The sequence below is a fragment of the Fukomys damarensis genome, unplaced genomic scaffold (genome assembly GCF_012274545.1).
Source record: "Fukomys damarensis isolate Sample0158 unplaced genomic scaffold, DMR_v1.0_HiC HiC_scaffold_15, whole genome shotgun sequence".
In the NCBI taxonomy this organism is placed as follows: Eukaryota; Metazoa; Chordata; class Mammalia; order Rodentia; family Bathyergidae; genus Fukomys; species Fukomys damarensis.
In genome coordinates this window covers 36,192,579-36,215,836 of record NW_022900927.1, presented here as the reverse complement: position 1 = coordinate 36,215,836, position 23,258 = coordinate 36,192,579, and the positions used below count along the sequence as shown (strand labels likewise).

At 35.4% G+C, this 23,258-nt stretch overlaps 3 protein-coding genes across 3 annotated transcripts in view; 1 reads left to right on the top strand and 2 right to left on the bottom strand.

Moving 5' to 3' along the window:
• Tmem19 (transmembrane protein 19) overlaps positions 1–15,059 on the bottom strand; it is a 53,752-nt gene extending 38,693 nt beyond the window's left edge. Inside the window, exon 1 of the mRNA XM_019206551.1 lies at positions 14,992–15,059. The gene's annotated coding sequence lies outside the window, so the exon portion shown is untranslated. The remainder of the gene's footprint in view (positions 1–14,991) is intronic.
• Positions 3,660–15,589, bottom strand: Thap2 (THAP domain containing 2). Its single transcript, XM_010617497.2, has 3 exons — positions 14,992–15,589; positions 8,641–8,836; positions 3,660–6,556 (listed from the first exon to the last, which is right to left on the bottom strand). The coding sequence occupies exons 1-3, from the start codon at positions 15,060–15,062 to the stop codon at positions 6,167–6,169; spliced, it is 657 nt and encodes a 218-aa protein (XP_010615799.1). The 5' UTR covers positions 15,063–15,589; the 3' UTR covers positions 3,660–6,166.
• Positions 15,590–15,665: 76 nt separating this feature from the next.
• Zfc3h1 (zinc finger C3H1-type containing) overlaps positions 15,666–23,258 on the top strand; it is a 49,819-nt gene continuing 42,226 nt past the window's right edge. Inside the window, exons 1-2 of the mRNA XM_010617491.3 lie at positions 15,666–16,528; positions 21,055–21,474. Of these exons, the coding sequence (XP_010615793.1) occupies positions 15,934–16,528; positions 21,055–21,474 (1,015 nt within the window). The 5' untranslated portion in view covers positions 15,666–15,933. The remainder of the gene's footprint in view (positions 16,529–21,054; positions 21,475–23,258) is intronic.

The window sequence follows — 23,258 nt, the reverse complement described above, 5'->3', positions numbered from 1 at the left end:
AAAAAAAAAAAAAAAAAAAACCTACGAATCAACCTAAGGAAGGAAGCAAAAGATCTCTACATTGAAAACTACAGTACTCTGAAAAAGAGATTGAAGAAATGGAAATGGAAAGATATACTCTGTTCTTGGATAGGAAGAACCAATACAGTGAAAATGGCCAGACTTTCAAAATTGTTATATGGTTTCAATGCAATCTTAATCAAAATCCCAATAGAAAAATTTCACAGAATTTGAACAGTCCAAAAATTCACCTGAAACCAGAAGAGACCTAGAATAGCAAAGGCAATTCTGGGCAAAAATTGCAAGGGAGTGGGTATCACAATTCCTGACCTGAAATTATACTAAAAAGCTACTATGATGAAAACAGCAAGGTACTGGCAAAAGAACAGACCTGAGGATCAATGGAACAGACTACAAGATGCAGAAACAACTCCAAGCACTCAGTGACCTTATCTTATCACAAAGGTGCCAAACACCTTCACTGGAAGAAAGCCTCTTTAACAAATGGTGCTAGAAAAACTGACTTTTCACATGCAGAAGATTGAAATTAGACCCGTAGTTTTCACCAAGCACTAACCTAAAATTGAAATGGATAAAAGATTTACATATTAAAACAGAGACACTAAATCTGCTGGAAGAGAGAATAGATGGAATGCTTGAGGACATAGGAGTAGGCAAAGACTTCATGAACAAACCCAAACCACATGGAAATACTACAAAGAATCAACATCTGAGACCTCATCATATTAAAAGCTTTTGTACAGCAAGAGAAATAACCAACAGAGTGAAGAGACAATCCAGAGTGGAAAATTTTTTTTACCAGCTATTCAGATAAAGGACTATTATCTAGAATATATAAAGAACTAAAAACACAAAAAAACCCAAAACCAAACAAATAAAACCACCTAAATTTAAAGACTCATTGCAAAAATGAGCATGTGAAATAAAAAGACACTTCTCAGATAAAGAATTAGAAATGGCAAATAAATGTATGTGTTCAACCTCACTGGTCCTTGAGAGATGCAAATCAAAGCAATGCTAAGATTTCCTCTCACTCCTGAAAGAATGGATATTATCAAGGTATCAACCAACAACAAATGCTGGAAGGACTGTGGGGAAAAAGGAACCCTTCTCCATTCCTGGTGGGAGTGTAGATGGATGCAATCAGTGTGGTGGTTCCTCAAAAAACTAAAACTAGAGGTTCCATGTGACCCAGCTACACCTCTTCTTGGTATCTTCCCCCAAAAATTAAAAGCATCATACCACAGCAATATATGCACACTCAAATTTATAGCACCACAGTTTGTAATAGCTAAATCTTGGAAAAGCTCAAATGCTCACCAACCGATAAAGATGTCGGTTGTTTTTTTTCTAAATATACAGCGGAGTACTACACTCTTATAAAGAAAGGTGAGCTGCAGAAATGTGTAGCTAAGTGGATGGACCTGTAGCTAAATGGATGGACCTTGAGATCATACTCACGCGAAATAAATAGGACACACGTTTTAATATCACATTCTTTGGTGTGAGAAACTGAATGTGAAAATAAGGACTGAATATATGATGGATGTTGGGAAATGGAAACAAAGTGTTCAAATGGGAAGGGTAATCAGGGAGGAGGGAGGAAGGAAGGGACAAGAAAAACAAGTTAAACAAAGTGAAAATAAAAGGAAAAAATGGAAACAAAGCATTTGTACATGGGGGGGAATTGAGGGGGAAATGATATAAAATTTATTTTTAAAAAGGAAAACAAAAGGGCCAGGGATTTAGCTCAGTGGTTCCACCACCTGCCTTGTAAACTCAAGGTCCAGAGTTTGATCCCCGGTACCAAAAAAACAAAAAACAAACAAACAAAAAACAAAATAAAAATTTAAATTTTAAAAAACATTAACACTGCTCTTGTAATCATATCTACAAATAAATCTTTGTATGAGGCTGAAATTAGTTAGACTCCTAGAAAGAGCATTTTTTTTAGTCCTTTGTATATCTAACCCAGATTGTATAAACAGCATTTATCAATAAAAATAAACTATAATGTACATTTCACTATAACACATGTGAAACTAATTCCTCCTCAGGAATTATCTCTACTTGTTTTACAATTTGCTTCAACTTTAGAAGGAATTCTGAGAAGTCCTTGAAGGGGTCAAATTCAGGCAAAAAGTTCAGGCAAGAACTTTCACAGAAATGTTTATATTTTTTGGAAATAATAGGCATGACAGTAATTTCACTGAAAAAGGTTTTTAATATCAACATAATTTAAATACATTTTTGTGAATATACAATTGCATAATATATATTACAAAATGTTTAACTTTTACAAAGTTTCCAACTTCTAAATATCAAAAGAATTCTATTTCTGGTACAAAGATGAACCACTTTGTGTATTATACCAAAAGTAAAATTTACCTGTATTCTAAAATTTAGAAATGAGCCAAAACATTATAAAGTCTACCTAGAAAAGATCAACAATGACCATACAGACTATCTTTACACATATATAAAATTTTATCATATTTTTAAGAGACATGACTTGTTCTATTTTAATAACACTTATTAAAGAATTAGAATGTTGAGGGCAGAGAAGATTTAGAACCAGACCTGCACTCATTCTAGAACTATGTAGACCACAGGAATTTTCATCCATTCTGAAAGTTGGTACAGAGTACATGTGTGAATTATAAAGATTTTTTTTGTTGTCTAAATCAGAGGTAATACCATCTAACACATATAAATTCAAGAGAAGGAATAGGTATCAACTGTTTTGCAAGGCTGAGTTAAATCTGTTTTAGAAATCTGTTAGGTTATTTTGTACAAATATCAAATTATAAATGAACTCTAGAACTTGGCATTGATGTAGTATTTTTTGTACCAATGGTTTCCTTCTTACAAAGATACTATCACAAATTAGTTAAGCATTTTAAGGTAAAAATGTCTTACAACTCAATACTACATTCCAGTCAACTTCCACTGTCCTTCTACCTTCTTTGGTAACTCATTTCTTTTTTTTTTTTAAGTACTGGAAATCAAACTCTGGGCTTTGTGCTTGCTAGCTACATTCCCAACCCTGGTAACTCATTATTTGAAAGAAAGCGTTTGATTATACAAAGACCTCAAAGTTTATATGTTCTCACTGAGTTTCAACAGTGTTTACAAAGCATATTGCACCTATTTCTTTATTAGCACTAATATATTGTATTATACATGTTATCTGTTTCTCTAAGGAGTCTGAGCAAGGTAAGGGCAGAAAAATCATTTTCTTTTTTTCTTTTTTTTCTTTTTTGGTGCTAGGGATTGAAGCTAGGAGGATATCATGTATGCTAAGCATGTACTCTACTTCTGAGCTACAGCCTGCAGCCCAATATTTATGTTTATATCAAATGTCTGGCCTTTGGTTGCTTCTTTGTAGAAGTTAGTGGCCAGTACACACAATGAATGAACAATTGTTCACTGTGTCCAGCTTGGGAAAAAATTATTAATTTTGATTAGTTTTATTGTATATTGTCAGAGTGCTACAAAATCTTACCAGCAAAATGAAAACGAACTTTTAAATTGCTTTTACGTATTTCTCCATGAATGAAGATAGAGACAGATCTATGTTAATTAAAACAATTTGACACTGGGATGGGCTGGGGATTTAGCTCAGTGGTGCTGCTGCCTGCTGTGCAAGTGCAAGTTCCCAATTTCGATCCCTGGTATCAAAGAACAAAACAAAACAAAAATAATTTGACACAGGGAGGATTCAGAGTATGTTATCAGGACAGTAACAAGAAAATGACACAGAAAACACAAAAAATGTTTAAAATTACTGAGGGGTACTTACTTCAATGATATCAAATAATCAATGAAGACAAAGTAACTTTGTAAAAGCTTATTGTTTTTGGTTTAAGATATGAAGAAAGTTGTAGATAGAAACTAGGCTGCATTAATTAGTGTTTAATATTTAGGGTAGAGGATAAACTACATGAAAGTTTATACTTGGAAAATATTACATGTTTAAATGATTATTGGCCTAATGTATTTTGAATTACAATGTAGGTATGACCAGTGTATGTTTGCTCATGATTATATACTGGTATGTAAGATTATATAAAGGTATTTGAAATCATACTAGAAAAAATATGCAGTCATAATTCTAAGCAATTATATCCAATACTTAAGATAAAAGCACTTAACAAGGTTTGTATCATCTGCAAAGGATTTTCATAAATATTTGTTATAAACATCTCACGTGAACTAAAAGCAACTTTCCCACTTTTGCATTTGCTTGGAAGACATTCCTTACTAGAGAGAATGGTGGTCCATGCCTGTAATCTGCCATCCTAGCGTTCAGGATGCAGAGGCAGAAAGACTTCAAGTTGAAGAATAGTCTGGGCAACCTAGTGAGACCCTGTTTGAAAATAAAATAAGCACTGGGGATGTAGCTCAGTGACCAAGGACTTGGTTGCTCTGGTTCAATGTGTGAGGCTCTAGGTTCAATCCCCAGTACAAAAGAAAAAGTGCTAATACTATAAAAAGATTGCTGGTAGGACCTAAGCAAATCCCATTTAAAAGAAAAAAGAGGCTATCCAAACAGTTGGCAAAAAAGGCCCTATCTTTATAGGAAAGATTTACAGTAATTTATGATTAGGTATATGCTATTTTCATATGGTAATATTACAAAGTGGGATTAAATAACTTGATTATATCATTAAATTTTTATATTTTATCAAAGCTTTTTGGAGGAGAGGGTTCTTATACATTTGGTGAAATAAGGCAAGTCTTTTAATTCAAATGCAACCATAGGAGGGCTGGGGATTTAGCTCAGTGGTTCCTGTGCCTGCCTCACAGCCTCAAGGACCTGAGTTTGATCCCCAGTACCAAAAAACAAATGCAACCATAGGAATGGTTCTGATACTTGTATTTTATAAAATAATTACTATTTGCATAGTTTTATCACAGACAGATGTATTTTTTATAAAGAATACATTTCAGGGACCAGGGATTTAGCTGTAGTTCCGTCGCCTTGCCTCTCAAGCGCAAGGTCCTGAGTTCAATCTCCGGTACCAGTCCTCCCCCGACAAAAAGAATACATTTCATTTCCCTTATGTATTATGGTTGTTCTGTTTGAATCATTAAAGAGAGAGGAAGAAAGAGAGGGAAAAAGAAATCTATGTGTAAGATAAATTGATTATAATTTAAGTTGTAATTATTAAGATACAATATAGTAAGTACTTCTTGATTAAATTTTTCTGGGTGGATAAAGGGGTAGAGTAATTTACTATATTTATATGTTATTTCTGAGATAAAAGCAGTTAAGGGCAACAAAACACATGAAGCTGAGGGGTATGCCTAACAAGAAACTTGGTAATATGTTTGCTGATTAATGTATCAGCTGTGAAGTTGGAAATTCAGTAATTTTGTTGTAAGGAAGACTAGTACAAACATGTTTTATTAAGGTAAAAGCTAGATTCTGAACTTTGAATTATTTCACAATACATTTTCTTAGAAGCTGAGTATGATTAGCTACTAGTTTTTAGTAGTCTGAGGTACATAAAGCCTTACCTAGTTTGAAAGATTCAAAGGTACTTTATTATTTTCAAAACTTTTACAACTCATTTTTAGATCTAATATTCTTATAAGAAAAGCCATGATAAGCTTACTTTTAATGGTAAAAGGCATACAGAAAGTTTAAATAACTTCATCTGTAGCTCAAGCTTTCTTCTATAAATTTTGAAAGTGTAGTGCCAATAAAACAGAACACAGGAGTTTTAAGGTCACAATTAATGTGATTAATTAGTAGCTGGCATCTTATTTAGAGCGTAATACCTCAACTTTGGTACAAGAAAACATTTGTTTTAAAATATAAACATAATACATGTGATAGGCTGTTTTTAACAGTAGTTTAAAAGACAAACAAAGAAACCTTGCAAACATAACTTCCTAGCAAAATTTCTAAGTATGTAATTCTCATGTAAGGCACTTCCATTCATTCTCAAATAAAAGTTGCATAAAAAGATTTGGTAGTCATCTTCATAAATTATATAGTAATAGTGTTACTTCAAGTAAAACTTTATTAAATACTCAATTTTGCCATAAATATCTTTACCTCTGAAAAGAACAGTGGACGGGCTTCAAGTTCTGTGCAAGACACTTAAGTGAAGGTACTCTTGGTATTTTTTTAGATTTAGAGAATTGGTAATATTTTATCTTGTTGATGTTGTTCAAGAATATTGAAATCTTCCAAAGGAAGACTGCTTAAGGCAGTTGGAAAAATGTGTTCTGATGTGCCCTTAGGTAATATGTTATTTGATTCTAAATTTTTCTTCAAGCATGTAGCTTTAATCCATCTTCGAGTTGCTCTACGTTCTTTTTGTAGGCAAATTTTCATTTTTCTTCTTAAGCTGGCTATTTCTTTTTCCAGCTTAATTATCCTCTTTTTCGCTTCCATAGGATTCCTAAAGGCATAACTGTGTTCAAGCAGTACTTGTTGACTACTAATATTTGATTTTAAATTAGATGGTCCAGGGGGAGAACAATTGTTGTTTTTCTTCAAAAGATTTCTTGACTTTAGTTCCTGAGCCAAATAAAATTAGAGTTGAACATAAGTTACAGAATATCACAAATAAGTAAATCCTGTCTAGTTCTGGATAACAGAGTAAAATGTGCTTTTAAATTTTGATTTTAAAGTATGATGGGAAACAACAGTAGAGTATCTCATGGATTAAATTTCTCAGTAGGTTGAATACACTCTAGTCACCTATTTTCTTTGTCTTTCTCTCCAGAGATATTTAAACATTGATTATGACTCTATGGAGATCTTAAAAATTCTTTGCAATTTTCTTATTAATTGCAATTTAGAATGAACTTATACATGTTATCTATTATGATGTTTATTTTATCCCCTTCTTAAATATTATTCTCCAAATTTGATAAATATTTCAGACCTGGAGACTACCAAAATAAAAATTGAAGGATCCACAGAAATATATTTTGAAGCATCAAGCTTTAAAATAGATTAACCTATTGTTTACAGTTGTATCTTTAAGGACTTAAAATCTGGCCAGGAACTTTTCACCCAAATCAGAAATGTGACAAACTCTTTCATTATACTTTATGAATATTAAAACACTAGATATAATCTAGTTTCCAGATTATATCATATCTCCATAACACTGTCTTTCATTCATTAAGCCTTACTATGAATAAATTCCTAGGGAAACAACGGTAAACAAGAAGGACAAATAAAGTTCCTGTCCTCACGAAACTTATGCTCCCTCTGAATAGGGAATTGGTCATAACTCTTTTGCTCTTTATATCTCCAGCACCAGATTCTGGCATAATGTAAAGTTGAGTAAATATTTACTGGATGAATAATCAAAATGTCAGAGGTAAGGTACATTTCAAATTCAATAAACAGTTGAATATGTACTATGTTCCAAGTACTGTTTGAAGTGCTGATGTGTTGAAGTTTCAAAAGAGAAAAGTTCTTGCCCTTGTGTCTATTTACAAATTATTCACAAATAATTCAGAAAAAAAAAGTGCATTTTTCTGAGGAAAAGATGTCTGTCCTTTTTAAAGCTAAATTCTTTTTATTTTATCCTTTTCTTTTGGTGAGCCTTTCTCAACTTTCCCTTTCTGATCAGATCTTCCCTAAGTAGATAAAATGTAGGTTTTAATTCATTCATCCTTTACCTCAATTCTCTCCTTTAAAAAAAATATTACTTGTTAACATTTGATAATTTCTCACTTTTACCCCATTGTTCTTACCTTCAGTTACAGTTGTTCTCTACATGGTCAAAAACCTTTTCCAAACTCTCAAGTTCTCAAATCCAGACTGAATGAATGCTTCAGTTTTATTAAGTTTTCTTTCTTTCTTTTTTTGCAGTACTGGGGATTGAACTTAGGACCTTGTGCTTGCAAGGCAGGTGGTGGCACCACTGAATTAAATCCCCTGCCCTTTATTAAATTTTCTCAACTCTAGTTCACTCGAAATTTATATCCCTATATCCTATAACTTAGGGTGGGTTGCTCTTAAAGCACGTAGCACGTTATTCATATGTCATCTTAGTATCAGAGTGATGCTGGAGGTTTCATTAATATTAGTTTTATAAAGGGTGTATTTATTGATAACAATTGATAACAGTGTAAAGTTCTAATACAGGTTGATTGTTCCTTATGCTAGGACCATTGTAGCTCAGATTTTCAAGGTTTTTAGATTTTGGAATATTTATATAGACTTTACCAGTTGAGCATCTTTAACACAAAAATTCATATCAGCATTGCTCAATCTCTCCAGTAAAATAATTTAGATTGGGAAAGAATATTGGAGTCAGGAGACCTGAGTTCTAATTGAGGATACACATTTATTGCAAAAGAGGAAGATATAGGGATAGGGAGACAGGAGAGTGGGGCGGGGAAAGGGAAGTAAAAATGATTAAGATATGCTATGTGTAAGTATCAATTCCCCACAATGAATGTAATTATTACTTAAGTATCACAAACAATACTAACAAAAAAACCCCCCTAAAAAACAAAAAATCTAAAGGTATGACTATTGAACATATCACTATATGTAAATAGTAGCATATTCTGATTGCTCCTTTGTATGAACAAAAAGGAAAGCTGCTAAAAATGGTTTAAAAAAATAACATTACCTACCATAGACTTTATATGGGTACAAAAATCAAAAATGGTTGGAACAGCATCCATTTTAAGTCGTCGAGTTTGTCCTGTTAGGTCAAAACAGGAGGCTTCAAAGTGCTTTGAACAAAGAAAAGTGTGTTTTCCTGGCACAAAATTTTTGCGCCTAACCAGGCGAACCCATTCTTTTCTTCTTTTAGGATCCAAGGGAAACCTTAAACAAACAAACAACAGCAGCAAAAAAAAATGGCAACTCAAATTCTAACTATTATACCTCTGACTAAATCGAAATGGTTAAAGAAATTTAAAGGTGCCTTTCATTTACATAAAAAACTTTAATTCAAAGTATCTAGATACTGGACTAGAAACCAATTCATGCTAATTTTTATAAGTTGTAAAAAAAATGGTAAAAAAATGATTTGAGTATCTTTATTTTTCAGAGCTTTTAAAAGAGACACTTCTTCCCAACCTAGTCCTTAATATGAGCACTCATATGACCCTGATCAACATGCATGTGGTGGTACAAGCCTGTAATCCAGCGCTCTGGGAATTCCCACATGAAGCCTCAATGGGCTGGTTTTGGTTCTGTCCTATATACACAAGTTCTTGAAAAATGAAATGACTATTTAATTTAAAAAATATATTACCAAAAGATATATTGCTATTAATTTCCCTCACAGGACTCTTCTTTCACTTGAAGCACACTTATCCCATTCTTCTTGCCACTTTCTGAAGCAGTTCTGGAACTCCTGAATATCTTTATGAGGTGTGATATAAAACACGGTGAATGCTACTGCCAGATGCCATCAAATGGAAAGGCAGGCTTATAAAAACATCACAGCCAGCCTCATGCATCTTGTTCACTGTTCTGGCATTGTGTGACTTTTAGTTCTTCTCCAAAGTCAATATGACCAACAAATAAACATTTTCAATCAATTCAGGTCATCAAGGCAGCCATGACAGTACAAACAAAAGATACTTCACAAAAAAAAGATTCTAGAACTGCTTCAGAAAGTAGCATTAATAACGGGATGAGTGTGTCTAAAGCACATTCATGTGTGTGTGTGTGTGTGTGTGTGTGTGTGTGTGTGTGGGGAGAGGATTTTAAGGTGGATTAGTGGAAATCTGTCTTTACTGTGATAATTTTTAAATTAATTAATTTTTTTTTCAGACAGAGTCTCAGTGTGTAGTTCAGGCTGGCCTTGCACTCACTATGTAGCCCTGCCTGGCTTCGAACTTCTGGTGATCTCCCTGCCTCAGCCTCCGGAGTGCTAGGAGTACAAGATATGCGCCACCATGCCTGGCTAAAATTTAAACACACACCATATATTTTGATCACACCTCATACCAGTTTTGCTTACATTGCCAGTAATAAGAAGCAGAGATAAAAGCTCAAACACAGCACATACCTCCTGTCTTCTGTCTCCATCTCCCCCAATTCCAACACATCAAGATACTAATATTTGTGTGCCATTCTATACAGTTTATAATGTTTTTGTATCTATCACTATAAATACTATCATTGTAGTACCATTTCTTCAGTTATAGCACAACTCTTTCAAATATTGTTTTTCACTGGTTGCTGATTTGAGGGCTAGAAATCAAACACAGAGCCCTTGTGCATGTGAGCCAAGTGCTAAATCAGATTTATAACCCCACCTAATTCTGTTTTTGTGTATGTAGGGGGAGCTTTAAAATATAATTTAAAACTATTGTGTACCAGTACAATATATTAATTTTATAAATGTAAAATTTTAATCAGCTGTTAAAGCATTTGCAAAAACCACACATCCTATGTCAGCTTTATTGCACAATATCTGCAAGGAAATATTGATTTTTAAATTAGAAAACATAAAAATGTTTTCAATATAGAGGAGACTATTTGATTTTAAAGACAATACTCTCTAGGAATGTCTATCCAGAAAATAACACTTTCACAGGATAACAAGCTGGACAGATGCTTCAGCAAATCTGCTACAAGCTCTGTGTAAAACTAGTCCAAGATACTTAATTCAAACGGTATCATCATTCTTCATTAGAAATCTAGACATCACTCAAGGTAGTTTCTTATACTTAGAAAGAGACATTTTTCAGTGTGAGCATTCTAAACATCTCTTACAGATAAAAAGCAGCACTTCTAACTTAATAGCCAGTGCTCGTTTTGGCACATATACCAACTTAATAGCCGTCCCACCTAATTCTTTTATTAAAGTTCTATGCTCCTTTATTATGAAATCAATGCCTTGAATGGAAATTTAACTTAATCAAATCCTATTTGCTTTTTTTTAAGACTATTTAGGAATCCCACCTTACTAAGGGAAGTTCTCATGATCAAGATGGAGTTAGATGTTTGTCATGTCATATAGCACTAATGTCACTACATAGTAATTGTTAATTTTTCTACCCCGCCTTCCCCACTAGATTGTAAGTTTCCCCAGGGTGCAGGCTATGTTTTCCACTACTTTTTTCCTAGGTTATCATAGCTATGCATCACAGTGGCTGTTAAGCACTCAAACTTTTCTAAGTGAATCAATGAACATGAGTGAGTTAATTCGGCATTTTTTTTTTTTTTTTTGTACTAGGGATCAAACTCAGGACTTTGAGCTTGCCAGGCAGGCGAGATGCCACCAAGCTAAAGCCCCAGAAAATTTGCCTTTATTTTTTTTGGCACACTGGGGATCAAACTCCGGTCCCTGTGCTTCCAAGGCATGCAGCAGAAGCCTGAGCTAAATCCCCAGCCCAAATTTGGCATTCTTAAATAATCTTTATCTGTCATGAAATAGATTAATCATTTTACATCTGATATTTGTATGTTTTATACAGCATTGATTTCAGTCATGTTTTCTATGTGCTGCTTGGATTTTTCACAGTACATCTAGAGGGGAGATGTAGTCCATCAGCTGCATTTATGTAGTAATGGATTATGAACAGCACTGTACATGGTGAATACTAAAGGCTATTTGTTATTATGAAAGTGATTACTATGTCACAAGTCTTATAAAAGGGTAAGTACAGGGCCTAATGAAATCATAAAACAGAAAGGTTTGATCTATTTGAAAGTTTTAAGAGTAAATATTAGCTAGGGAAGCTAAGTATGAGTAGTAAAGACTGTTGAATATTCATTTTGGGAACAGTAAAGAGTGCTATGACTTAATACGATGCCGAAAGTTCTCTAAATGAAGGATTTTGTAATTTATCCAAAATAGTGTTGGTAAGCCATTAAAAGGCTGAACTACGAAAGCTGACTGTTAACAGAAAATGTTTGAACTGGTTGCTAAAAACAATCATGTTAAAAATTAAATTATATAAACTTGCAAATAAAACCAAAGTAATAAGTACTACAAACCTTAATTTGCTAATTATTTTACTATTATCTGTTCTCACTGTTATTTGTTTGTTGTATAGGTATGGTACAAATACTGTAGACTGGTGTGGCATCATACGTCTCTTCTCAACTCAGTGACGTCATATTGATAGCTTGAAACCAACTTTGGAGTATTTATATTATGGAAATTAGGCAAACATTACACATCAGGCCTTTCTCTTCCTCTAGTGAGCCAGATGTTAAACATTTAGCTATACATCACTGATTACAGAGAAGTGATTAGCAGTGCATGTATGAAAGCAGTAAACCAGTTAAGAGGGTGGTAAAAAGGCAAGGTACGATGACTTTCAAGTTCCAGGTGCATGGTGTTTCCATTTACCAAGAAAGTGAATACACAAAGTGGGGTAAGTTAGTGGGAGGGGCAGTTTACTACAGATGTTAAATCTACAGGACCTATAGGAGACCAAATAGTATACACTGGTCTGTAAGTCTGGTACTCATTAGAGATATGGACTGGAGATACAAGTAAATGTTAACTGAGACTGCAATAGTTGAAATCATTTTGATAAAAAGTGTGAAGACTGAGATTTTAGAGGTGTGCTGATGGGCTAACAGAAGAGACTGAAGATAAATCACAAACTTAGTATCAAGAAATTCCAAAATAGAGAGTATTTCTTTTTTTTCCCCCAGCACTGAGGATTGAACTCAGGGCCTCACACATTCTAGGTAAGCTTTCTATCACTGAGCTACATTCCCAACCTCCTTTTTTTGAGACAAGATCTTCGCTATGTTGCCCAGGCTGGCCTTGAACTTGCCATCCTCATGCCTCAGCCTCCTGAGTAGCTGGGATTCACCGGGCTAAAAGAAGAGAGTATTTCAAGGAGGAAACGAACACATACCATAAAAAATGAATGTATGACAAATGAATAGTATGAAATGAACACAGACCATGAAAAATGAATGTAGAGAGCAGAGGTCATGTGAACAAGGGCAGTGTCAGAAGATTATTAGAGGCTTAGCCTCAAGGGGGCTAACAGAAATAATAAGAAAAATTGGAGGCAGTAAATTCAGGTAACATAATTTGTACATGGGGATAAAGTTAGTGAAACTGTCAGGTTGATAGTAGACAAAAGACCTGGGCATAGTACAGCTTCTTGTTTTTTAAAAAAATTAATTCTCACCTCCCCTAAGCAAGCTCATTGTGCTAGAAACTAAGTAAGTGGTTGCATTTAGCTCAACTAACATCCCAGTAGGATTTCCCTATGAAAGAAACAGCAAGTAAATTAACATTCTACAATAAACTCCTTTCTCATCAGATTCACTGATGATGCTTGATCAGCACTTTAAGTAATGCTCTAATTCTTCACATTGCAGCCAGAGGACTTATAAATAATGCAAATCTAATCATACCATTATTTTCTTTAAACCTTCCATAGCTTCTCAAGTACTCTTGGAATAAAATAGAAGATACTTAAGTAGCATGGAGGACCAAGTATATGTCACCCTTTCCTCTCATATGAAATGTCACATCCTTTGAGATTTTTTTTTTTTTTTAACTTTCAAAGGTGAAATGAGGTGTCTCTGAAGATCTACTCTGGGGCACTTAACTGTAATTATTTGTATCTCTCCTCCATTCTACTCTAAACTTAAGGAGGTTAAGAACTTTATGGATCTTTAGCACAATGTTGGGCAATTAGAACTCCATACATATTTGATAGATGAATAAAGCACTACATTTGCATGAAATAGTTCAAAAACAAGTATCACAAAATTATTTTTCAGGGATAGCTTTTACTATGGGGGTGTATTTAGTAACAGGGAAAGGTCAAAGATACAATTTTCTATATTCTAATGTCATTTTTTTTTTCCCAGACAGGATCTCCTACGCAGTTCAGGCTGACCTTGAACCTCACTGTGTAGCCAAGGGTAGCCTCGAACTTACAGTGATTCTGCCTCAGCCTCCCGAGTGCTGGGATCACAAGAGTGTGCCATCACGCCAGCTATCATATAAACTGTGAAATATATAAAACCAAAACTGACTGGGTATGGTGCACACACCTGTGATCCCAGCACTGGGAAGGCTGAGGCAAGCGGGATTACAGAAAGTTCAAGGCTAGCTTGGGCTACAAAGAGAAAAAGAAAACAAAAATAGGTAAGAACTGCTATCATTTAACTAAATATTTTTCATCTGGCAGGTAGCAGGCACCTGAAGAGAAGATGAAAATATATTTATCAAAGAACCTATTATATTACAGGCAGTGTTCAAAGTGCTTTCAAGAGCTTTGTTTTTGTTTTGTTTTGTTGTTTTGAGAAAGTCTCACTATGTAGTTGAAAGTGATCTGGAACTCACTGTGTAGCCCAGGCTGGTGTCGAGCTCACAGCGATCCTCCTGCCTCAGCCTCCCGAGTGCTGGGATTACAGGTATGTGCCACCATAGGACCGGCTCAAGAGCTCTGATTTGACAGAGCTAAAGAATTTCCATGGCTCTTCTAGCAGACCTAGGTTCTTTTGATTACTCTGTCCGAGAAAATAAAACTTATCTTTTGCAATTTCATTAACATCGCTGAGTTTCATGGCTATCCGTGATAACTCAGTTCTTCAGCAGTTACAGTTAGGAACCTAAACGTTTCCTATGTCAATTCACCTAGTGATATTTTTTTCCAAATATTAAAGGACACGTGAAAGGCTTCTAAGGTGATTGTTGACTTGAAGGGGAAAAGATATTTCTATCTCTTATGGCATCATTCATAACAAAACATGGTCTAATATTCCGTAGGAGAAGAGTAGAAAATTAAGGTTTTCTCCTGTTACTTTTTCTCTAAGGAGTCGCCGGATAGTATTTGATTTCTTTTTAAAAATTAGTACTTTCCCCGAAAGGAGAAAGAAAATGGATAGACTTGAGAAACACACATAAACGACAAAAATAATTCTTCCCTGACACTGCCTGTGAAAGTTAATAAAATTAGTAGAATATTCCTGTTCCTTCCACACGAGCGATACCCGGACCGGTAGCTCCCACATCCCCACTCCCTTTCCCAGATTACCTGTGGAAGCTGATGTTAATGTGCTTGTTGTAGGTAGTAGCACAGCCTGCTGCAGCGCAATTGGTCGGCATTTCCCTTGCCCCCTCATTCGGTGCTGTTTTAAACCTGTTCTTAGGCACCGGCTGCTAAGTTTCCTTCAAGCAGCGGCTTAACAATCGATGCAGGCGAATTGCCCAAGAGTTTAGTGTTGGTCGCGGGGTGGAGAGAAGGGGTGTGTATGAAGGGTGGGGCGCAAGAAAGGTTCAACTTTCCTTTTCTCTTTATTAATACGACGCATTTGAGCCGGCAGAGCCGACCATCGCGGAGCTCCCGGATCCTCCCTTCGCCTTCACCAAGATGGCGGACATTGCCCGTTCCCTGCTCCTTCCAGTCTCCTGAAATAGGTCTGCCGCGTCCCTTTGGCAGCAATTCTCAGAGCAATTAAAAGAGGTGTTTTCCCCTCCGTTCACTACGAAACTTTCTCAAATCTGTAGTTAAGAGTAAACCGGCCCGTTCCGGCACGCACCCAGCTGTCCCCATATAGAGTCTGGGCTGGGTGTGTTGCAAACCGGAAGAGCGAGCCAGATGACAGACTAGAGACTCCAAAAGTCAGGGAGCCGCGCGTTATCTACGTTATCGCGAGAATTGGGAACCTCGATTCCGGCGTGCCGCCGGAAGTGACGGCGCGGACTCGGCCGCTAGAAGAGCCCCTTTCTCGCGAGGCGGAAGATTGCTGATCGCTGAAGAGCAAGGGGGCGCTAGGAGAGGGAACAGGCTTGCGACGGTCCGGCGAGAAAGAACTGGGGTGCGGGGAATTGGGGGGCAGAACCGGCTAGGTGTCTGAATGCAGTAGGGCCGTACCTACTGGGTCCGTTAGTTAAGAAGGGAGCCGAGGAGGAAGGCAGTTGTCGGGCGGATCCCCGGACGGAGGGCTAAGGTTGTGTGGAAGGCGCTGCTTCCCGGATGGCGACCGCGGACCCTTCAGCCACGGCCTCCAGTGGCCTGTCGCCGAAGGAAGAAGGGGAGCTCGAGGATGGTGAGATCAGCGACGATGATAATAACAGCCAGATACGGAGCCGGAGCAGTAGCAGCAGCAGTGGCGGCGGGCTGTTACCGTACCCGCGGCGAAGGCCCCCACACCCGCCCCGGGGCGGTGGATCCGGCGGAGGCGGTGGCTCCTCTTCGTCGTCCTCGTCCTCTCAGCAGCAGCTGAGGAATTTCTCACGCTCGCGGCACGCGTCGGAGCGGGGCCACCTCAGGGGACACTGCAGCTACCGACCCAAAGAGCCTTTCCGGTCTCATCCGCCCTCGGTGCGGATGCCTTCGAGCTCACTGTCCGAAAGCAGCCCCCGGCCGTCTTTCTGGGAGCGGAGCCACATTGCCTTGGACCGTTTCCGCTTTCGAGGCAGGCCTTACCGGGGTGGGAGTCGCTGGAGTCGGGGTCGAGGAGTGGGTGAGCGAGGAGGCAAGCCGGGGTGTAGACCTCTGGGAGGAGGAGCGGGATCCGGATTCATCAACAGCCAGAGCTGGCGAGAGACCTCTCCACCTCGGAAGAGCTGTATCCTTAACGTGGCTGTCGGCCCTGGGTGTGTCACTAAAGTTCCCCTTTGCGTCATTTAACTAGCTCCATAAGATGAGTAACTTTGCGGAGCCGCTTTCTCCTGTGTCTGTGTACTTAAAAGTTGTTCGGTAATTTCCATGTATCACACTGTAGCGATGTTTGTTAGGTTGCATTATTTTTTGACAATGTGTTACGGATTTGGGTACCTAGTGGGATCACAGAGATAAGACTGAATGGTATGCCAGAAGCATGTATGTTTTGCTACTACAAGAACTTTGGATTTTATGTGCAGTCCATTTTGATTTTTAAATGGAGGAAAAATTAGCAAACGCTTTTGGGAATACTGTACTATTTCTTGCATTGGACTTTCACATTGGAAATCCTCCAATGTGTTCTGCGCAATCCTCCCGTTCTTGTGATTCCATTTACCTTTCTCACTCATCCTCATTGCTGTCTAAGAGTGTGTGGAGGGAGAGGACATACGGTGTCTTTACCAACTTTATTGATTCAGAGCTTTTTAAACTCATGGGTTTGGAAAGGTGTATGCTCATTAACTCTACTTACTGTGTTGACTTTTGAACGTTTTATAAGTCATAGTGCCATTTGCATGTGGACCAGAGAGGTAAGCCTACCAGCATTTTGATTTTACAGTATTACAATGGGATATTATGTAGATTATGGACAAGTTTAGAAGGAAAACAGCAAAATATGTGATTATTTTGTTCCCTTCAATCTTATTCTGTTATCTTTAATGTTACTGAGGTTACTGAAGATGTATACCAAGAAATTAATTGTCTGAAGGTTTCCTGTTTTATCATGGGTTTATAGAACTAAGTCTTGATTATTCTATAATAACTGCATAGAAGTTTACTAAAGACTTTCATTACTAGCTGTAATATGTAACTTTTTTAGTATATTCATTATGTATAAAATGTACATTTAATTACATTTTATTTGGAAGACACTCAAAATTATTTTTATAGAATACTTAGGACCAGAATGGGATATCCCAGATAGCATGAGGAGCTAGCAATGTTTAAATAGGTAATAATAGATTCTGCAGTTGGTGCCCTAAAAAAACCAGACATTGTGTTAGGAGTATTTGAAGATTGTTTTAGAAGAAAGTTATTTAAGTACTTAACTTTTAAACACAATAAATGTTCTTTCAAGAAAATTAGAAAAACCTCTGCCCAGAGTGTTTTTATTTAAATCCATGGATTTGTGGATTGTTCTGAATCCAAACCCAGAAGGGCTATTTAAGGATATATGTGAGTTTTTTTTTTTTTAAAGAGGATATAGAGATGAAGCTTATACTTTCTGTTGGAGAGACACACAGTTTATTAAAAAAGTTCAAGTTGAGTTACGCAAAAAGTAGTATGATGACAGCTCATATGCCTATTCTTAATTTATTCTGTACTGGAAAAGGGGGATGAGTGGGCTCCCCAGATTCCTGCCTTTGTCTCCTCCCTGTTCATTCAGTACCAGTATGGGCCTCTGGCATATAACTTTATTAGTTTTTATGTTTGTACATATTTCAGTTAATAAACAGGCATGAGATTGCAAATAGAGTATAAGTAGATATGTAGTCTAAATGACTGATTTGTGTAATAACTTGTCAGAAGCAAGCTGGGCATGGTGGTGCATGCCTATAATCTCAGCATTCTGCAGGCTGAAGCAGGAAGATTGCTGTGAGTTTGAGGCTAGCCTGATAAGTGAGACCCTGTCTCAAACTGAAACAATAATAATAGTAATATAACTTGTTAGAAACTGTCTTGCTGTTTTTCTTTTTACAGATGCTGCCCTGTAAGAAAAGGATGCTTGTTTAGATCCTCTGCTTATGGTTTTCCTCATGAAGTATCAATAATCCATCCTAGAAGTGATGCTTTAGTAAGAATTTGAAAAGAAAAACATGATTCTCAGCTACTTTTTGTACAGTGTGAGCAAACAAAATTTGTAGTGTAAACTTTATTCAAATTCCTTTAATATCAGTATTACATAAATTCATATTACCACTATGTGATAATAAAAGTGTATTTGTTTTAAATATTGTATTAAAAAGTGAGAGCAATTGTATGGTATATTTCAGTAATTTAGAAATGAAATGTTTTGAATATAACTTTTTTTTGGTTCTAATTTCTTATTCTGTTATAACTGCAATATACTAGTTTCAGCTTTAAAGAAAGAGAATCAGATTCTGTTACAGCTCTTTATTCTTGTTCACTTTAAATTTTTCAAGATGTTAGACACGTTGTCCGTTTTATTTTAGTTTAAGTCTCCCTTGGATGACTAATGTTTTAAACTTTGAAATAAGATAAATAACATAATTAGGCCATTGTCACCAATTTAAAAAAAAAATCACTTTCAGCTACAGCTAAAAAGGTTGAATAGCATTTTTAAAATTTATTTTTATAGCATTTTTATTTTAACCTGGTTTTAAAATTTGGTTTTTAAAAGCAGTTCTTTTTTAAAGTTGAAAGAAGAAATTACATCTTAAGTTTAAAGTTACATCTACTGTGTGCTGGCTTTATTCTAGCTGTCTATATAATTAAGGTTAAGAGATTTCTTGTAGTCCTGAAGGAGATTAATGACAGGCATAACTCAGTTGCTTTTCCTAATTTTCCTATTCATTAGTTATTTCACTTTTTTGCCAGTATATTGAATCCTTTGAGTATTTTCCCAAGGTCTTTAGTCTTTATTTACTTTTTAGTTGTTGCAGTTGTGCATTTAGATGACATCAGGGCAAAGCCAAATGTAAATGTAGATAATTGTGGTATTTGTTTCTTTGATTTTTGAGACAGGGTCTTACTATTAGTTCAGGCTGGCCTTGAACTCACTTTGTATCCCAGGCTGGCCTGGAACTCTGCAAATCCTCCTGCCTCAGCCTTCCAAGATAATTATGGTATTTAGGTGTAAGAGTGCATAAGAAGGGAGAGGAAGAATAATTATGTATTCAATGGGAGAGGTTAGTTAAATTGAGGTGAAGGTGAAGAATGGAGAAACCTAGGTACAAAGCTGTACACAAATTGTGATTAGCAGGGAAAAGGTAAGATTGGAAAGTTTAACACAGGTCAGATCATAAGACACCCATTCAGGATTTTGGACTATCCTACTGAGATTTAGACAAGGAGAGTGATTTTATTAGATTTGTATTCTAGAAGGATTACTCTGTCAGTAGTGTGGGGTGTGGCTTTTGGTAGATAGGCAGTACAAAATACTGTATCTTACCAGGCTAATTTCTCTCCTGTCATAGGTAAAACTTTGGGAGTACTTTGTTGTAAATCAAAAGCAGGAGTCTTAAGGATAGCTTACTAGAGAGCACAATTATTGCAGGAATTGAAGAGAAAAGTCATGAATTAAAAAAAAAATAGAAAAAGGGACAGTGGGAGTTACAGAGAACAGTGGTATACTGCCTCAAATGCTACAGAGAGTTCAGGTAAATTAAAGTTTATAAACATTAGTGGACACTCAGTTTGAGCAGTTCCTGTTGAATTAATAAGACAGAAGCCCACTTTCATTTGGTTATAGAATGAATAGGCCAGAATAGTATTAAGGAATAATATTCTTTCAAGAAACTTGGCTCTCAAGATGTTAGAATTGAGATTTTTCTAAAACAGTTTTGCTATAGAATGTAAAATATTTTCAGTTGTACATTACAGTTTATTTTCTCAAATATTTGGCTGATTCTCATTCTTGTATTGGTTATTGGCGAATTTAAAGATTTTTGCTTGTTGTCTGTCCTTGTTAAACAGGAAAAAAAAATCATTCATGGAACCATAATGTAACATTCTAACCAATGGAAAATGATCTGTAAACAATTTGTTTTAAAACTATACAAGTACTGACTAGAAAAATAAGGTGTAGCAATTTTCATAAATATGGATTATTTGAATTTAGGAAATACATTTTGAGTACTATTTAAAGATTTTTATAATATAACTTAGTTGTGTATATGTTGAATGTTAATATACTTGACCTCTGAGCTTGTTATTACGTATTAGATTTTTAAGAAAATGACTAATTGGTATATTGGTCTAATCATCAGTGTTTATTTTCTTATTTTTTTAAAAAAATTTGAGACATGAGAAGAATCTAAAGAGAAGAAACATTTCCTCCTGATTATCTGAAGTATAGATAATCCACATCTGTGACAAACCGCTTTTTCTCCTCTATTCCTTCAGAAAAGAATCTTTAACATCAGGTTGTTATGAGATTTCCTGGTACTTACAAAAGAAAGTATGCTATCCATAACCTAACTAGGTGGACTACTTGTGGATACTACTGGTAATTACTGAAACCAATGATTTTATAAGTGGACTATTTTATGAATATTTGTTGAAATGTGGGCACATAATGAGAGTGGGCATTAAAAGGACATATATTACATGGAATATAGTAATTTAAAAATACCAGTTCATCTTTCTTGAAAAATTTAAAAGAAAAACAATTCATCTATATAGTTTTTATTTTTTTTCAATTTAACTCAAAATAATTTTCAAAACTAGTTTCCTTAATACGCTGTTCAGCCAAAAGTTTTGGAAGATCTCCATCAAGAAAACAGAATTATTCATCAAAAAGTGAAAACTGTGGGGAAGAAACTTTTGAAGATTTACTTTTAAAGTATAAGCAAATACAGTTGGAACTGGAATGTATCAATAAAGATGAAAAACTGGCTTTGAGTAGCAAAGAGGAAAATGTGCAGGAAGACTCTAATAAAACATTGAACTTTGAGGACCAAACAAGCACTGATAATGTCAGTATTACAAAAGACTCAAGTAAAGAAGTAGCTCCTGAAGAGAAAACACAAGTTAAAACTTTTCAGGCATTTGAATTAAAACCACTCAGGCAAAAATTGACTTTACCAGGAGATAAGAACAGGTTGAAAAAAGGTAAAGATGGAACAAAACAGCTTTCCCTGAAATCTGATGCTACTGAATCGAGTGAAGGTAATTGAATTACATTTTTCAATAAGTAGTTAATACTTCAAAGGAGTAACTAGTTGTTTTAAAAGTGTACTTTATTGAAATGATTATAAATATCTGTAAATTGTTTCATACTTTCTTTGTGGATGTTTATATTATCTAATAATGGCAACTTTTGTTTCCTATAAATCTTTATTTCTTTTTTGATCTGACACTTTGACCAGGACTTACAGTGTTGAAAAAAAGTGATAATAGTAGACATCTTTGTTTCCTGACTTAGAATACTTGTAGCATTTATCATTTAGCAAATGTAAGTTTTTTGTAGGTTTGTAAGTTTTTTTGGATAAAGGAAGGGCTTTTTCCTATTCTAGTTTGAGATTTTCATTGTAAGTGGATGTTGAAGTTTATCATATCTTCTTTTCTTTATTTTTCATATGGGCATTTGTCTCCTTTATTAGTGTAATGAATTACATTAATTTTGCAGTGTTAAACCACCCTTTTATGCTGGATTAAGTAGTTCATATTTCATATTTAAGTCATGGATTTAATAAATACATTCATTAAGATACAGTAACATTTACTCTTTTGGGGCAGTGGTTTCAAATTTTGACAAATGTAGACTGCTGGATAATTAATATCTCTAGCCAGTACAATTAAGATATGGAATAGCTCTGTTTAGGACCCCTAATACACTTTTCTCATTCCACTTTGTAGTTAATGCCTCCCTCAAGCCTTAGCCAACCTTTTAACTACTGATTTATCCCTGTAGTTTTGCCTTCCCTAGATGATCACATGAATGGTATCACCATATATTGCTTTTTCATTCTAGCTTTTTTTTTTTTCATTTGAGGACTCCTTGATTTTTCCAGTTTTGCCATTAAAAATAAAGCTTTGCTAATGTTTTTAGAATTTTTTAATCTGTGTTCATAACTTGTAAACCCTCCCGCCCCTTTTTTCCTTGACAATTAATGGTATAACGTTATGATACTCATTTCTGGAATACTTGGTAGATTTTGCTGGAAAAGGAACCAGGCTTAAGGAGGATTTTTAAAATTTTTTCTTTTAGTTTTTTTGTGCAGGGGGTCTCACCTATGGTGTCAAACATGTTAGTCAAGGGCAGTAACACCAAATAATAGCTTCACCCTGCTGGGAGTGTTTTAAGCTGAGGATAGTTCTTATTTTCTATTTCTGTTAAGGGAGTTTGTGTAAACTATATTTTTCTAACAGTGTGTCTTGTAAGTTGTAAAAGTTTCAGTTATTTTTAAGAATTTCTTAAATTTTTTATTATTTATAGGATTTATAAATTTTACCTCCTTGTTTTTTTCCCCCTTTAATTTCTCCTAGAAATAAGGCCATAGTTTTTACATGAGGCTTTCTCCTGTTGTCCTAAAATTTCTACTTTAGCTGTATTTAAATTGGGCTATATATTTTTTTCTCGTTTATTTTGAATATTTTCTAATTTTTGTTTTTCTTTGACATGTATACTATTTGGAAGTGTTTCTTCCAAACAAACGTTTACTAGTAGTATTTTTTATTGATATGCAAATCAGCAATGCTGGCAGAGAATGGCATCTATGTGATAGCTAATCTTTTGAAATACTTGTACAGACTTGCTTTGTTGTCTCCTGTGTGACTGATTTTTATAAATGTTCTCCTTGTGTATTTGCAAGGCCTATATAGATTGTTTCATTAATCTTTCTATGTTGTTCATATCTTTTTTTCCTCCAGTACTGGGGATTGACCCAGGGCCTCCATACTGAGCTACCTTTCCAACCCTTTTTCTACATTTCTTTTTTTTTTTTTTTTTT

Coding starts and splice junctions, on each gene's coding strand:
- Thap2 (XM_010617497.2), bottom strand. CDS start 15,062: ATGCCGACCAATTGCGCTGCAGCAGGCTGTGCTACTACCTACAACAAG. Junction 8,837..14,991: donor ATTAACATCAGCTTCCACAG/GTAATCTGGGAA, acceptor TGTTTGTTTAAG/GTTTCCCTTGGATCCTAAAA. Junction 6,557..8,640: donor GTACCCATATAAAGTCTATG/GTAGGTAATGTT, acceptor TATTTGGCTCAG/GAACTAAAGTCAAGAAATCT.